Source organism: Aspergillus candidus, assembly GCF_002847045.1.
Source record: "Aspergillus candidus strain CBS 102.13 unplaced genomic scaffold BDW47scaffold_7, whole genome shotgun sequence".
Classification (NCBI taxonomy): Eukaryota; Fungi; Ascomycota; class Eurotiomycetes; order Eurotiales; family Aspergillaceae; genus Aspergillus; species Aspergillus candidus.
In genome coordinates, this window is record NW_020194012.1 from 54298 (window position 1) to 68338 (window position 14041).

At 55.0% G+C, this 14041-nt stretch overlaps 5 protein-coding genes across 5 annotated transcripts; 3 read left to right on the forward strand and 2 right to left on the reverse strand.

Moving 5' to 3' along the window:
• Positions 1-52: 52 nt before the first annotated feature.
• Positions 53-2661, reverse strand: BDW47DRAFT_100612 (Pal1 family protein). The gene is made up of 4 exons (XM_024811479.1): positions 2212-2661; positions 1780-2006; positions 1291-1708; positions 53-1242 (listed from the first exon to the last, which is right to left on the reverse strand). The coding sequence occupies exons 1-4, from the start codon at positions 2276-2278 to the stop codon at positions 446-448; spliced, it is 1509 nt and encodes a 502-aa protein (XP_024674672.1). The 5' UTR covers positions 2279-2661; the 3' UTR covers positions 53-445.
• Positions 2662-5161: 2500 nt separating this feature from the next.
• Positions 5162-5740, forward strand: BDW47DRAFT_81079 (uncharacterized protein). Its single transcript, XM_024819910.1, has one exon. It carries the CDS (start codon positions 5326-5328, stop codon positions 5689-5691), a length of 366 nt encoding a protein of 121 aa, XP_024674673.1. The 5' UTR covers positions 5162-5325; the 3' UTR covers positions 5692-5740.
• A 345-nt stretch (positions 5741-6085) lies between these two features.
• BDW47DRAFT_134526 (cytochrome P450) lies at positions 6086-7768 on the forward strand (the record flags this gene model as incomplete). Its single annotated transcript, XM_024818112.1, has 5 exons — positions 6086-6133; positions 6192-6330; positions 6387-6772; positions 6841-7451; positions 7519-7768. The coding sequence occupies 5 exons, from the start codon at positions 6086-6088 to the stop codon at positions 7766-7768; spliced, it is 1434 nt and encodes a 477-aa protein (XP_024674674.1).
• A 1777-nt stretch (positions 7769-9545) lies between these two features.
• On the reverse strand, positions 9546-11823 carry BDW47DRAFT_134528 (alkaline phosphatase; the record flags this gene model as incomplete). The annotated part of the gene is made up of 3 exons (XM_024818113.1): positions 11506-11823; positions 11235-11437; positions 9546-11185 (listed from the first exon to the last, which is right to left on the reverse strand). The coding sequence occupies exons 1-3, from the start codon at positions 11616-11618 to the stop codon at positions 9546-9548; spliced, it is 1956 nt and encodes a 651-aa protein (XP_024674675.1). The 5' UTR covers positions 11619-11823.
• An 857-nt stretch (positions 11824-12680) lies between these two features.
• On the forward strand, positions 12681-13391 carry BDW47DRAFT_81097 (mediator of RNA polymerase II transcription subunit 31). The gene has a single exon (XM_024819911.1). The coding sequence runs from the start codon at positions 12759-12761 to the stop codon at positions 13218-13220; it is 462 nt and encodes a 153-aa protein (XP_024674676.1). The 5' UTR covers positions 12681-12758; the 3' UTR covers positions 13221-13391.
• Positions 13392-14041: the final 650 nt, after the last annotated feature.

Consider the following 14041-nt stretch of genomic DNA (forward strand, 5'->3'; position numbering starts at 1 on the left):
CTATGGATTTATCAAAATTCGTTCGCTTAGGTAGATACGCAAAATGATACAATGCAAATGCGGCATTTACTCGATTCTGATAATCAGGTGCATAAAACTAAAATGCATACAAGGAGTAAGAGTAACGTAACAAAAGCCATCCATTCCCATCCGGTCCGCGCAAATCCACCAGCCAACGCCTGTGCCCCCGTGCGTTCCGTGCGGTTTGTCATATGATCCATCGAACCAGACTGCTCAACGTGTGATTGTCTGGAGGGTCCTGCACTCCGAACGAATCATCCCATCATCCTCGGGAGAAAGAAAGAGCATCGCTGTCTGATGCGCCGCCTGGTGGGGGCCTCTATGCAGGTCCTGGGCGGAGGCTCGCTCTCGGAAAGGTTTCTCTGATTCCACGCCGCTCGATCGGTTCATCTATCCGCCAATATAGAATTTCTTATGTCCCCGCTCATTCGTCCGTCACCCGTCGTTCGGGACGGGGCTTCCGCAAACTCTTCATGCGGTTGAGGAAGCCGCCTCCGGCCGCACCGCCGGTTTTGCCCTCCTCGAACGTGGTGGTGTAGGACCGGGTGGGCTCGTTCGTGTGGCGCCGTTCCAGTCCGGCCCCTTTGTCCGAGCCAGCTGACTGGGACCGCTTCAGCTCAGTCGGGCCTTCGGCGATCTGCGCGCCCTTCTTCTCATACGCATCGTCGTAGTCCTGATAGAAGGGATTCTTGTCATTGCCGCGGGCCGATCCAGGGGCGGCGGAACCGGCGGCCACGGTGTAGGAAGCCTCGGGCGAGACCACGCGGCCGCTCGGGGCCCGGTTGATGCCACGGAGACGTTGCGCCAGACTCTTCTTGCGCTGCAGCCCACCGCCGCCGTTGGACATGCCCCCGACGATCTGATTCTCATTCTCGCTCGCGCGCCGCTGCATAGCCAGTTTGCTGGCGGGGGCCCCTTCGAGGAAGGTACTGGTCCCCAGACCCATGCTGTTGGGTCCGTGGACGGGTTCGATGCGGGATTTCGGGTCAAAACTGCCGCCCTCGGCGGGGCGACTGGAGACGCCCGTGGAGGCGAAGTCGTTGTAACCCTCCTGCGTGGTGCCGTTGAACAGGTTGAGGTCGATCTTTTCGTTGTTCGGTCCGGCGCCACCCAGAGCCATGTTGCTCGAGTCCTTGGGGAAGGCCTGCATGGGGGCGGCCCGCAGGCCCTTGCGATTGCGGCTGGGGTTACAGGCATCGAAGGGGCCGTCGTGATGAAACACTGCATTGGTTAGTGTGGATTCTTTCTTTGACTTGAAGGAGTACGTACTTCCGGTTCCGTAGATGCTGGTCACATCCAGTTTATCGATGATATCCAGCTGGTAATGGGCCTTCTTAGAGCGCGACTTGCCGTGACGGGCCTCGCGTTCGCGACGCCGGCGCTCCCGTCGGCGCTGATCATCTTCCGTGTCGAGCAGCTTCGAGGCCCGGTCGATGACGGAGGACTCGGAGTTGCGACGCGGGCGGCGCTCACGGTCCCCGCGGGGTTTGCCACTGCTGGTCTTGGGGGGGTCGGCAAAGATGTCAAGGGGATCCTTGGGCCGGCGGCGTTCAGCGCGTTCCCTCGAGGGGGGCGCCCGGGTGCTTGAGGACTTGTGTGGGGGATTATTCGGCCGGGGCGGCGCCTGACGGAAGCCCGTGGGTTGTTGCGCGGGCTGGGGGGGAGTGGGGTTGAGGGAGAGGTTCGCCTGAATCGATCGCATTGACGGTTAGCTAGGGAAGGGGGTTTGGGAGCGCGTGCCACGGGGGGAAGACCTACAAAGAGCTCGCGCGTGTTGCCAGTCATGTCGGGCCGGTCGACGGGGGAGAAGGGGGTGACACCAACGGGGGCGGACTGGGGCGACAAGGGGTCGGTATCGTCCAAGAAGGGGTTGGTGGAGGTTGGGCGCTCCGGTCGGGAACCCGAGTTGGCGGAACTGGCGGGCGACAGGGCACGGTTTCGAAAGGGGTTATTGGAACCCAGGTTGACAGGCAATTGGGGGGACGCTTGAGGGACAACTGGGTCAGTACGAAGTAGAAATAGGGGAAATCAAAGAAAGGAAGGAAGGGGAAAAAAAAGAAAGAAGAAGTCGGACGGGTGCACGAGGCCAAATAAGGTCTGATCCTAGGGGAAAGACCCGGACGACACTTGAAACGAGCGGGAGATGAAGCATACGGGGAGGGGACAAAGGTAGTGGACGGGGCAACATACCTGGCGGGGCCATGGTCATGGAGGTGGCATAGGGGTTAGCGAACGCAGACTGTTGGGAGGCGCTCATGGTGGCAACGGCGAGGTGCGTCCAGGGGCAATAACCGAGGAGTTGACAGCGGGATCAGAGCAGTGGCGGAGAGAGGGCGCAGAGAGAGTCGGGCGCAATAGGGAGGAGGAAGGCGTGGGTGCCCCGAAGTGCGATGAAACGGCGATGCGACAATGGAGGGATCGAGAGGGGTGAGATTGATGGATCACAGGAGGGAAGGTGGAGAGAAGGAAGAAGAGAGAGGAGTTGTTTGGAGGGAACGTGAAGCACTCTTGCTTTTTCCCAGTGTTTCTGCAGGGGTGGATTGCTTGCAGGGTGGAGACCGTCGGATTGAAGGGACAAACAGGGGGGGGAGAAAGAGAGGGAAAGAGAGAGCAAAAGAGAAAGAGAGAGAGAGAGAGAGAAGAAAAGGGAGTGACAGAGTATAGAAGAGAGAGAGAAGGAACGAAGAAGGAGTGTGAGAAGAGAAAAGAAGAAGAGGAGGAAAGAGGGAGAGAAAGATAGAGAGAAGAAGGAGAGAAAGACAGAGGAGAGAGAGAGGAGAAAGAAAGAAAGAAGAAGATCCGCTGAAGGGAAGATCGACCGAGGATTATGACTGAGGCATGAATGGCACGGGACTCTTATTGATTCCCACGGCTCTCTTCGTCTTTCTCATTCTCCTCTGATTTTATTCTTTTATTCTGACTTTCTTTACTTTGCTTGACTTTCCTTTGATTTGAGTTCTTTCTTTCTGTTTGTTCTGAATATAGGGGAATCAAAATTCCTACGGATCGACATCCACCCAAGAGGATTCAGGGGGTGGCCATTCTATAGGTCTGGTTGACTCTATATGAGAAGATCATCCAAATAATAATAACCATAACCCAATGATCATGTTCATGTCACTACCATTCAAGTATAATGAGAATAATGATAATCATCATGATCATACTAAATTATCCGAATACTCAAAACTACAGAGTAATCCCAGAAACCTGTTGACGGTTGAGTCTCCACTATTTCCCGCACCCCGGAATAGAAACATGACTTTACATATACAGACCATCCGTACCAGATCCCACCTGTAAATGAGAGAAGAGATGTTCCATCATCTCTCCCACCTCGGTTGATATCATCCATGAGTTCGATATCTTGTAACCACATTCCACAGCAACGCCGTTGACGTGGGTGTCCACTCTGGAATGTCTGATCCTGTCCACAGCATGCTTCAGGTTATCTCTTCATGCCTTTAAGAATATTGGTTGTGTTTCTTGTCTTTTTACTTTACTTCTATCGTGTTTCCGGTCTTTGGTCTTTTTACTTTATCTTTACCTTAATCTATTATTATATTTTATCTCTGAAGTTTGAATAGATCCTCGGCACGAGCCAAGCAGACGTACGTACATCGGAATGTGCCGCGGCCTTGGCACCCGACGATCTCCACCCCTCTCCTCCCCTCTCTCCTCTCCCTCTCTCTCCCTCCCGAACATACGCACGACTTCCGGTGGATCTTCTCCCTTGACCATGCTTCCCGCTGACGAAAGCATCCTTCGTACTTCCGTATCCTACCTGAAATACACATGTCATCCATCGTCTTGCCATGTCGAGGCAAATATCTAGCTATATACATCGAGCGCTGACTGCGCGATGCGAGAATAAATTCCATTATTACAAGATTATTGACGAGATGTAGACACACTTTACCTGTGAGAGACAGATTATCCGCAAGATATAGAGATCTTCTACCTGCAAGAGACAAAGATTGTCCCAACTGAGATGCAGAGATTACCCACAGGTCAGGCTGGGAGTCTTGGGCCCAAATCGCGTTTCTGACCATGCACACCGACACTTCCAGGACTGGCGAACAAGGCCGGAGAATGGGTCCCCGGGGTGTCATCAGCTCGTCCATCCCTGGCGTACCCCTACATATTGTGTTGATGGACGCCTAAACCATCACCAACTTCTCTTGCTTTTGCCAACTAGTCACCATGACGATCATCACGACCCCCAGATTCCCCGACGACCCGGTTTTCCAGACCGTGGTGCGCGCTACTAACACGTCCAGCCGATGCGTTGTTCGAGATCCCGATGGGTACGGGGAGATTCGACATGGATGATTTCTCCACGATGTCCTCGGCTTGCGGGAGCAAATTTGGAGTCATTTGTGTCGGCCCGCCGTCGGGGACGAAGGCGCCAGTGACCAGGGCGCCTACATCGCGGTCATTGCCCCGTCAAGCTATGAATTCATTGTCGCCTTCTTCGCTATCCTCGCCGCTGGCGAGGCGGCTGTTTTGATTCGTGAGCGCTCGTACTGTGGTGTTATCATTATCGCTGACGGTCTCCCGGAGCTACTGGGTCCCGACGCTGTCTATCTCACCTATCGGGCGTTCTACTGGTCCGGGGGTCTGCGCAACCTGACGGCGGCCATCCTGGCCGGGGTGTGCACCGAGATAAAAACGCAGGGAGCGACGCCGGAGTGGCTCTGGCATCGCCTGCGACAGGGTCCCGCCGTCGCCTTCCTCATCTGCCAGTCGCTGATGTGGACACAGATGAAGCAATTCTACGACGACCAGCTGGGGCACCAGCCCCCGTCTACCCGGATGCCCTTTGAGGACGGAGTCCGTCGACTGCGGCTGGCCAAGAGTGATTCCGGGGCGCTCACCCCCGAGGTCAAGCGGTTCTGGGGCAAGCTGCTGGGCGGTCGCTCCATCGGGGTGAACTATGCCGCGACCGAATTCAGTATCGCGACCAGTCGAACCCATGAGACGGACGATGACCTCGTCGACGAGTTGAATTATGCGCCGACCCCGCGTCGCCCGACTGACGGATTGTTACCTAGCGCGTGATCGGAAAGCCGTTACCGGGCGTGTCGGTCAAGCTGAGTGAGGGGGACCACGGCGAGATCCGCATTCGAAGCCCCCTAGTGTTTCAACGGTACATCGGAGATATCGACGCGACTCGCGACGCCTTTGACGACGAGGGTTACTACAAGACCGGCGATCTCGGACACGTGGAGGGGGGGGCACTACATCATCGACGGCCGTGTCTCCCTCAATGTCTTCCGCTTCTTCCAGCATCGAATCTTGACGATGGAGATCGAAGAAGCCTTGATGGCCCTCCCGTACGTGAGTGAGGCCTACGCGCTGGGCGTGCCCGATGCCTCGACGGCAAATCGAACGGCGGCATTGGTTCGGTGTCGAGGTGCCGAGTCGTCGCTGACCCTGGAAGCGTTGAGGGTCGACTTGAGATCCCGGCTGCCATCTCATAAACTGCCCAGCCTGCTGCGGAATCTGGGTGGGACCGAGGAGGTTCCCAAGACATCTACGGGCAAGTTCGATCTCCTAGCTGCCCGGGACCGGTTTTTCCATCAGTCAGGGGATGGGTCTATTGCCTCCTTGCCCAGCGAGGTGCAGGTCACGAGCCTGGAAGAGATCAAATCCCACAATGTGTGGTAGATGATAGATCATAATGTAGACGATTACATATACTGTTGGGATATCAAGGTTAACCAAGATGTTGATTCGCCATTTCTGGTGCAGTGGCTGTCATGTACCCTGTGTGTGATCAATTGTAGGATGCCCTTTCCCCTGCGCGTACTTCAATCTCTTCTCTAGCTCGCATGTGGAAAGGTCATGTTGATTGTCGGTCTGTGTTAAAGCAAGGGACCTGGCGTCCTCTGTTTTATGTAGCCCATGCATGAGCCCGGTAACGAGAGCCATGCGTCAAATCTGTAAGATCACAGGACACTTGAAGTGGTAACTCGCCCCGTCCGGATTTTTCAATCCTCCTCGTCTGGGGAATTCACCATCCACTACGTAGTTTGCACCTCAGCCCAGACCAGGTGCACTGATGGGGTTCCTCTACTGGGCAGTGCCTGTTGCTCTATTAACCTTTCTGGTAAACACCTCCCCCTCCCCCTTGTGATGCATTCGAGAGCTGACTGGCCGATTGTTAGGCCCTTCGTCGATGGTGGTCTGATCCACTATCCCCCATTCCAGGACCATGGTTCACCAAATGGACCGACATCGTCCTCAAGTCTCACTGGCTCCGGGGCAATCGGATGAAGTACGTTCATGATCTTCACCGGCAGTACGGTAAGCCGCACCGTTCTATCCGGCTAGGCCCTCTAATAACCTTGGATCACCATCAGGCCCCGTAGTTCGTGTCGGCCCAGGAGAAGTGGACGTTGCCGACCTGGCCGCAGTCAAGGAAGTCCATCGAATTGGAACCAGCTTCCTGAAGTCATCCTGGTACCGCGACCTAACCCGGCATGACATCGAGAACCTCTTCAACACCAGCGACGTCAAGTTTCATTCCACCCGTCGACGATTATTGTCCTCCCCAATCTCCGATGCCGAGCTGCGCAAATCGCATCCCCTTATCGATGCCCGCGTGCAGCTCGCCCTCCAGCAGATGGAACGGCAGATGGACCGTCACGGCGTCGTCGATGTCTTTCAGTGGTGGATTTTCATGGCTACCGATATTATCGGGGAGCTTTCCTTTGGGGATTCCTTCCGGATGCTGGAGCAGGGCCGGGTTTGTTTTCCCCGTAATATGGCGTGTTAAAGCCTCATATCTAACATGAAATCCATTCTCCCTACTAGAAAAATCAATACTGCCGGGATCTCGAATCCATTTCAGCGACCGAAGGCGTCCGAGTCGCATTTCCACGAATAGTCAGCCTGGCCGACGTAATCCCGCTCCCATACTTTCACCAGTCGGCCAAGGCTGGGCAGCGCATGGAGCAGTACGCCGCGGAATCAGTCCAGCGCTACAAACAACTCATGGCCGCGGGCGAAAACCGCACCGAGGCTCTGTTCACCAAGCTCTTTGACCCAGACAAGGGCGGGCTCTCCGATCGAAGTATCATCGACGAGGCCATCAGCTTCATTATCGCCGGCAGTGACACCACCGCCAACACCATGACCTATCTGGTCTGGTCCGTCTGTCGAGATGAGGCCATCCGGGCCCGACTGTTGCAAGAGCTGGCCACGCTGCCCGAGGCCTTTGACGACCACCATCTCCGAAGACTGGTCTATCTCGGCCAGGTCATCAACGAGACCCTGCGCCTCTTTTCCGGCGTTCCGTCGGGTCTGCCCCGTGTTTCGGCCCAGGATGTGACACTGGCTGGTGTCTGGATTCCAGCCGGCACGGTAATTACGACTCAAGCTTACACCCTGCATCGGGATCCTGATGTGTTCCCAGCACCCGAATGGTATTTCTCTCTCTCCCTATATCTATCGTGTCAACCGGCGCAGAACTCACCGCTAACATGGTATCAGCTTCAATCCGACCCGATGGGAGCAGCCAACCAAAGCAATGAAGGACGCTTTCATGGCATTCGGCGGCGGCGCACGAACATGCTTGGGCGTCCATTTGGCGCGCACCGAGATCCGTCTGGCCACCGCTCGATTCTTCCGGGTCTTTCCACAGGCTCGCATCGATGGAAGCATGTCCGTGTCGGACATGGACCAGATTTCTTACTTTTTGCTCTCTCCGCGGGGAAAGCGTTGTCTTGTCAATTTGTGGTGAACTTATCATTTCCATGAGGAGGGAGGGGGGGGGGACGGATATGTGGTTGATGATCTTACGGCGACAGCTGCTATTTACCATAATACAGCAATTTATACTGGGGATATCATTCAAGTCAAGCTCTCCCAAACTGCCGTTTGGGATTCTTTGGTGCAGTGACTATGAATTTATCTTCTGTATGCGACTGTCTTGGAGAGTTCTTACGTGATTCAATGGTTCGTGCAACTCTTAGGGTTAGGAGGGTTAGTAACAGATGCCGGGTTTCGGCGGATGGCATGACAAAAAAGACTAAATATTCTGTATACACTGTCCACTGCCATGGTGCTAGTGATATCCTGCCGTAGTAGATCTGCTCGATCTGGCCTCCGTAATCAGAAAGTCCAAACATGTGCTCGAAATCACCAGGAGAGCTGCGGCTGGGCATGCTGAGCTGAATGGAACGTGCCATTGACCCAGATAGGCGGCAATCCGCAGCATCAGTTTTATGATATGCCGATGCAAGTAGGCCAAGGGGCTCTTAAGGATCTCCCAATAGGTCTATGCACGGTCCCAACCGCCCCAGCCGGAATCACTTTCACAACCATGCTTCGGGCCGCGTGGGCTCTGGTTCTCGCGCGTCGGATAAGGAAGAACGATCTTGTCATGGGGCAGACTATCAGTGGGCGGCAGCTTCCTCTTCGCGTGCGCCTCCAGCCATCCTGAACGGCATTTGACTTGCTTCGTCATGTCCAGCACCAGCAGCTCCGATCCCTACCGTACCAGCATCTCGACTTGCCCGATATCGTCCAAAAGTAATCCCTGATCTGACCTCGGTATAACTGATGCTCGGAGCCCCAGCCCGTCGACTGCAGGACGACGGGGCCGACGAGTTGATTGACACGCTGGTAGAGATTGCGCAACATCTGGGGGATGACCACAGCGGCCAGATTTCCATCTAAGAAGGAGACCAAATGGATATGCGCTCTGCCATAATTCTTCTTCAAATCATCCTCAGTGGTCCCTAGAGAAAGACAAGATTTGTCTAATGCAAGTCATTTCATCAGTCGTAAAGCGAAAATATGTATCACTCATCCAGATGAGGTGGTTATTTTGCATAGTGAGCATTCCACAGTCACTGCTGCTGAGATATTCACTCCATCATGCATTCTGATCCTGTCTCCCATCCATGTCCCAGGTTATGTTGGGGATATCAGTCAGGTTCAGCCCTAAACCAAAGGTTGGTCAACATTTTGGCGTAGCGGCCAAGAGATCATTTACCTTGATTTATCACTTGATTGGTGTGGAAGGACCACCGAAAACTGTTTAATGATGATACGTTCGATGATCTTGAAGCCATGAAAGATGTTGCAAGATTGCAGGAATGTTCAAATCAAATCCAGGTAGTATGGGAAAGCCCAACGGGTCAGCTGACATGCTGAACGATTGCAAATCCATATTTAATCAGTATTATCGTAATTTGTTTAGTTTGACTTTATTTATAATTATTTACTTGTATTATTTTATTGATATTGTATTCGTTCTTTCCTTTGATAATTAAATGTCTGTCCACCTCGGCATGAGTCAAGTGGATGTACGGATACATATATCAAAATGCCGTGGCCTTGCTAACTAAAGATTTTTGCCCTCTCCTCCCATATAAATACATGACATCTATGATTACGGATGATCAATTTTCTTCATTCGACAATGGTCTAGGCATGATAAAACACTCTTTATATTCCACATTGTACGCGAGAAAAGACGAATGCCACAGATAAAGTATCAACCAAACAAACATTCATTCATCCCCCGCCAGCCCCAAACACTCCGCCATGTTAAAAAACACGTCCACGGAGTTATACACCCCACCAAACAGTTCCTGACACGGCCCTCGCGCAAACACCGGCACATCCGTCAGCGAGTGCACCCCCTCCGCCGCATCCACAGGCAGCGTGCCGTTGATCAGGAACCCGGTCACCGCGTCTTTATAGTTGGCCACGTACGACGACTCACCCTCGGGGCCCGGGACAGCCGGCTCGCGCGGCCCCTCCCGGTGCACCTGGTAGTTCTCCCGGCGATCCGGGAAGGCCCCCACCCCGGAGTGTAGCGTGTAGCGCGGGTCCCAGCGCGCCGGGAAGTGTTCCCCCTCCGAGTACCGCAGGGCCCCCGGCCCGCGCGCAGCGTACTGCGAGAGACCTGAGTTTTCGTAGTACCCCACTGCCCGTCGCTTGCTGCGGTCGTCGTCATGCGCGTTCAGGTACGCCGTGTCGACCGACCCTGTCACGTCGAACCCGTGCCCGTGGTCCGCTGTCACCACGATCAGCGTGTCCTCCAACTCGCCCAGAGCCTCGAGCTTCGCGATGGTGGCCCGCACCGTGTCGTCTAGCTCGAGGACTTCGCCCAGGGACCGGTCGTAGTCCAGGGCGTGCATCTGCTTGTCGATGCTGGCGGCCTCGGACATCATGAACCACCCCTGCTCGCCGTGTCGCTCGTGCAGCACGTCGATCGCCTTGAGGGTCATGTCCTTGAGGCCTGGGAGGTCGTCTGCGTCGCGATCGGACCCGTCCGGGTGGTTGTGCTGGTTGCGGAGATTGTCCTGGTAGACGTGCCGGTCGAGCCAGGTCGCCAGGTTCGACGTCTGGAACACCCCCAGCGCCCGTTGGTCATTGGGGGCCGCCTGCAGCGCCGTCTTGTTCCAGCTGACGCTGTAGCCTTTCTCCGCGAACAGGTCGTAGTAGTCCCGCGGGGCGTCCTTGCTCGTCAGGAAGTTCTCCGCCCCCGCGCCGAAAAGGACATCCGGGCCGTTCCAGTCTGTCCAGGCGTGTGAGTGCAGACCTTCCAGAAAGGCGCCGATCACATGGTCGTACTCTCCGCGGTCGCTGGTGTGCGCGGCAAGGCCCGCGGGGGTGGCATCCGCCAGGAAGGCGGTCGAGACGATGCCAACGCCGCCGTCGGGATAGCGGCGCCGGAAGATCTCCGAGATGGTTTCGAATTTCGGGTCATCGAATGGGTCCGCTGAGGAATCCACGTAGACGTTCAGGGCGTTGACCGTCGTCTTGTGGCCTGAGTACAGCGCCGTGGCGGAATTCGCCGAGTCGGTGATGAACGAATCCATCGAGTGGGTCATCTGGTGGCCCAGGACGGGGAACTGGTCCATCTGCAGCGTGGTCATGTACTTGCCGTTGATGCTGCGGTGGGCTAGGAGACGTGCCGCTGTGATCATGTTGGTTGTCATCCCGTCTCCGATGAACAGGATCACGTTCTTCGCGCGCCGTTTGCTTGACAGGTCTCGCACGAGCCAGTTGGCTACGGTTGTCTGGTTGCCATAGTAGGTCAACGTAGCCTCGTATTCGCCGGGCTCAGAGAGAGCCACCCGCCGGTAGGCTTTGGATGTGACGTTGACTAGAGACGGTGTGTGCGCGTCCTCCGCAAAGAGGTCTACTCTGCTTTAGCACGCGACGACGCGGGGTCTCTCGCTCTGGCTCACCTTCGTACCAAGTAAAGGTCCATGCTTCCAGACTTGGCTCCTTGACGTCAAAGAAATCGGTCACAGGCACGGGCTGTTCGCCTTTCTTCCTGATAGTGAACTGGAAGTCTGGGTCGGGCTCTCCCTTGCGAGCTTCAGAGCCGTTGACGGGCGAGTGCACTTCGAGGCGAATGTCAAAGAACTGGCCGGGGAGGAAGTCCGCTCTATGGAAGAGAAAATGCATTAGTTCATTGTGCAGTCGGCATGGTTGCTTTTGTCATGATGGTCATACTGATCAGGAGGGAAAACACAGCCTAGATCCGGGCAGCCACCGAGGCGCTGAAAGGTCTGAGCCGCTGCGCATGAGACCAGCACGGCGACACCGGAGAATTGTAGGAACCTCATAGCAGCTGAAGATCGCACAATTGAACAGTGCGAGAAAAGGATAAGGAGGGATGTAAGATCGAAGGATAAGGCGCTTTATATCGAGATTGGCACGATCGCGGAAATGACTGCCAAGGAGTCCCCACTGCCGTTATGATTCCCCTTGCACGGTAGGTCCAGTACGCATTGCAGTGCCTAAGGTAAGTACATCCCCACGTACTACTGAGTTATATTTGTGGCCACAGTACCGTGGTAGGGGACATCGTAGGCATGACGGCAGAAGCAATGCCATCCCAGGACCCTCAAAGGCGTTGATACTCATCCACGAACGAATCGAAAGATCGACAGCCCTCCACGTGCCGAAACAAGACGCTGTATTGAGGATATTGGAAAGCATCGCCAAGCCATGGCGGTCTTGGCTCCGTCCACCATGCCAAGGCACGTGGAGCAGCTTGCAAACTGGTTGGTTGATATCCAGATCCTTGTCCCGTTGGTATGGAGGTCTTTTTCCTGGTAGATTGGAAGAAAAGAGCAATCGACTCTATCCTCGAAGCTTCCTCCTGAGTCATGCGCGTTGCTTTGATAGCTCTTATAGTGCATGAGCCGTTGTTGTCTCTCGGGATATATTAACAAGCAATCCATCGAGGTCGTATGTATGTTAGCGTGAGAGTCAAGGCGCAATCAGGTTCCATCCATTCTCTAGACATATTGTAGTAGAAAACAGAGACGGTCGAGGAGGGTTCACGTCCGGTCTTGCATTCATACGCGGCAACTGCCCGATGATCATCAACGTTATTGATATAGATCAGGTTCGGCAGGTTGGATGGCTGGAACCAGTATCTTCTGAGCCATGTTCAGAGTTGAATAAATGCAAGAAACAAGAGGTAATGCACATCATCCTCTCCACAAAATCCAACACAATCCGCGGTACAGCATGGTAATGGTGGTGGAGTGGGGATTCTGGGGAGTAACTGGGACAGGTGGACCGCAATGAATTCAGCCGCTTTGGCTTGGCACTGCCGACCTCTCTCTCTCTTTCTCTTTCTCTTCAAGCTCCAACCAGCTCAAGCCGAGCTAGTGACCACGACATCAAGGCACCCCGACCCATCTCTAAACCTACGACATCCCAATTCCATTAGAGATCCCGGCGAATTCCACAAAATGGATCAACAACAGCCGCCCCCGACCCTCACGCACCCCCGCTTCACCCTCGAGCTCGAATTTGTCTCCGCCCTCGCCAACCCATACTATCTCTCCCACCTGGCCGTGAACTACCCCAACCTGCTGGGCATCTCGCGCACCTCCGACGAGACGGACGCCAATAACGATGACGCGCTGGATCCGGACGCCCAGGCCTTCGCCGCCTACCTCGCCTACCTCTACTCCTACTGGAAGACCCCCGAATACGCCCAATTCCTGACCCATCCTGGAGCGACCTTGCGCGCCCTGCGACTGCTTCAGGAGGAGACGTTCCGCCGGGACATCATCCGCCCCCAGGTCATCGAAGGGTTGGCGGGCATTGCGGGCGATCAGGCTGTCCCGACCGGGGAGACGGACGGAGCGGACGAGAACCAGGAGAATCCTCAGGAAATGCAAGGGGTTGACAATGCCGTCAAAGCCTAGTGTCTGTTCTGTCTACTTGGTGGCTTTTGCGTTGCGTGAGCCACAGCGTATGGGGGTGTCATAATGAGGTTGACTCGGTGATGAGGCAGGCCTTGGTCCGACCAAAGAGAGTCCGTTGGTCCTTGCGACCGGCGTTTGGGGCCGGGAAGCTTCCCCTTCACCTATTTTGTTTACTTTCACTATTTTCTTTCTCCTCCACACACGACACTGAGGTTTTTTGAACCCCTCGACTTGGTTGGGTGAAAGATTTTCCGGACGCTTCGACCGCGACGAGATCTACGCTAGATACGCGCATCCTCAAACGGGCGCCGTGGGGTCGGAGAACCCCCGGGCGCATCATTCATGTGTGACCGAGGTACTCCTGGACGATGCGCGGGATCGGCTATGGTGGACGGACGCCAGTCCAACGGTACGAAATACGCCCAACAGGATGATGCCCCCCCAGAGCTACCGGTCTTGCCCCGCACAACCTCTGGAATTAAGCTCCAATTGCCTTCCGTCTCCCCCCGGATTGCGGGGTGTCAGCGTTTGGTATTTCCGGTCGATTCACGTTAAATGGCGAGAAGGCAGATGGAGGGGAAGGCGATGGTGGATCATGTGGCTTGAGAATCTGTGCCACGGAAAGGTGGGGTGGCTATGAACGATTAGGAAAATGATGCGATTGGGATGGGTTGGTCTTGGCTGTTGGTCTAGATGACGATGATGATGATGATGATGTATGGAATACTTTCAAAGATGGAAGATATATGCATATAGATACAGAGTACGGAGGATTCCGTCCATATATATATGAATTCATCTGGGTAGAACAAGTGTGGTGG

Bases quoted from the DNA above. Each gene is read 5' to 3' on its own strand.
- BDW47DRAFT_81079 (XM_024819910.1), top strand. From the start codon at position 5,326: ATGGAGATCGAAGAAGCCTTGATGGCCCTCCCGTACGTGAGTGAGGCC.
- BDW47DRAFT_100612 (XM_024811479.1), bottom strand. From the start codon at position 2,278: ATGAGCGCCTCCCAACAGTCTGCGTTCGCTAACCCCTATGCCACCTCC. The intron at 2,007-2,211 runs GTATGTTGCCCC...TTGTCCCTCAAG, and splicing joins CATGACCATGGCCCCGCCAG to CGTCCCCCCAATTGCCTGTC. The intron at 1,709-1,779 runs GTAGGTCTTCCC...CGATCGATTCAG, and splicing joins GCAACACGCGCGAGCTCTTT to GCGAACCTCTCCCTCAACCC.
- BDW47DRAFT_81097 (XM_024819911.1), top strand. From the start codon at position 12,759: ATGGATCAACAACAGCCGCCCCCGACCCTCACGCACCCCCGCTTCACC.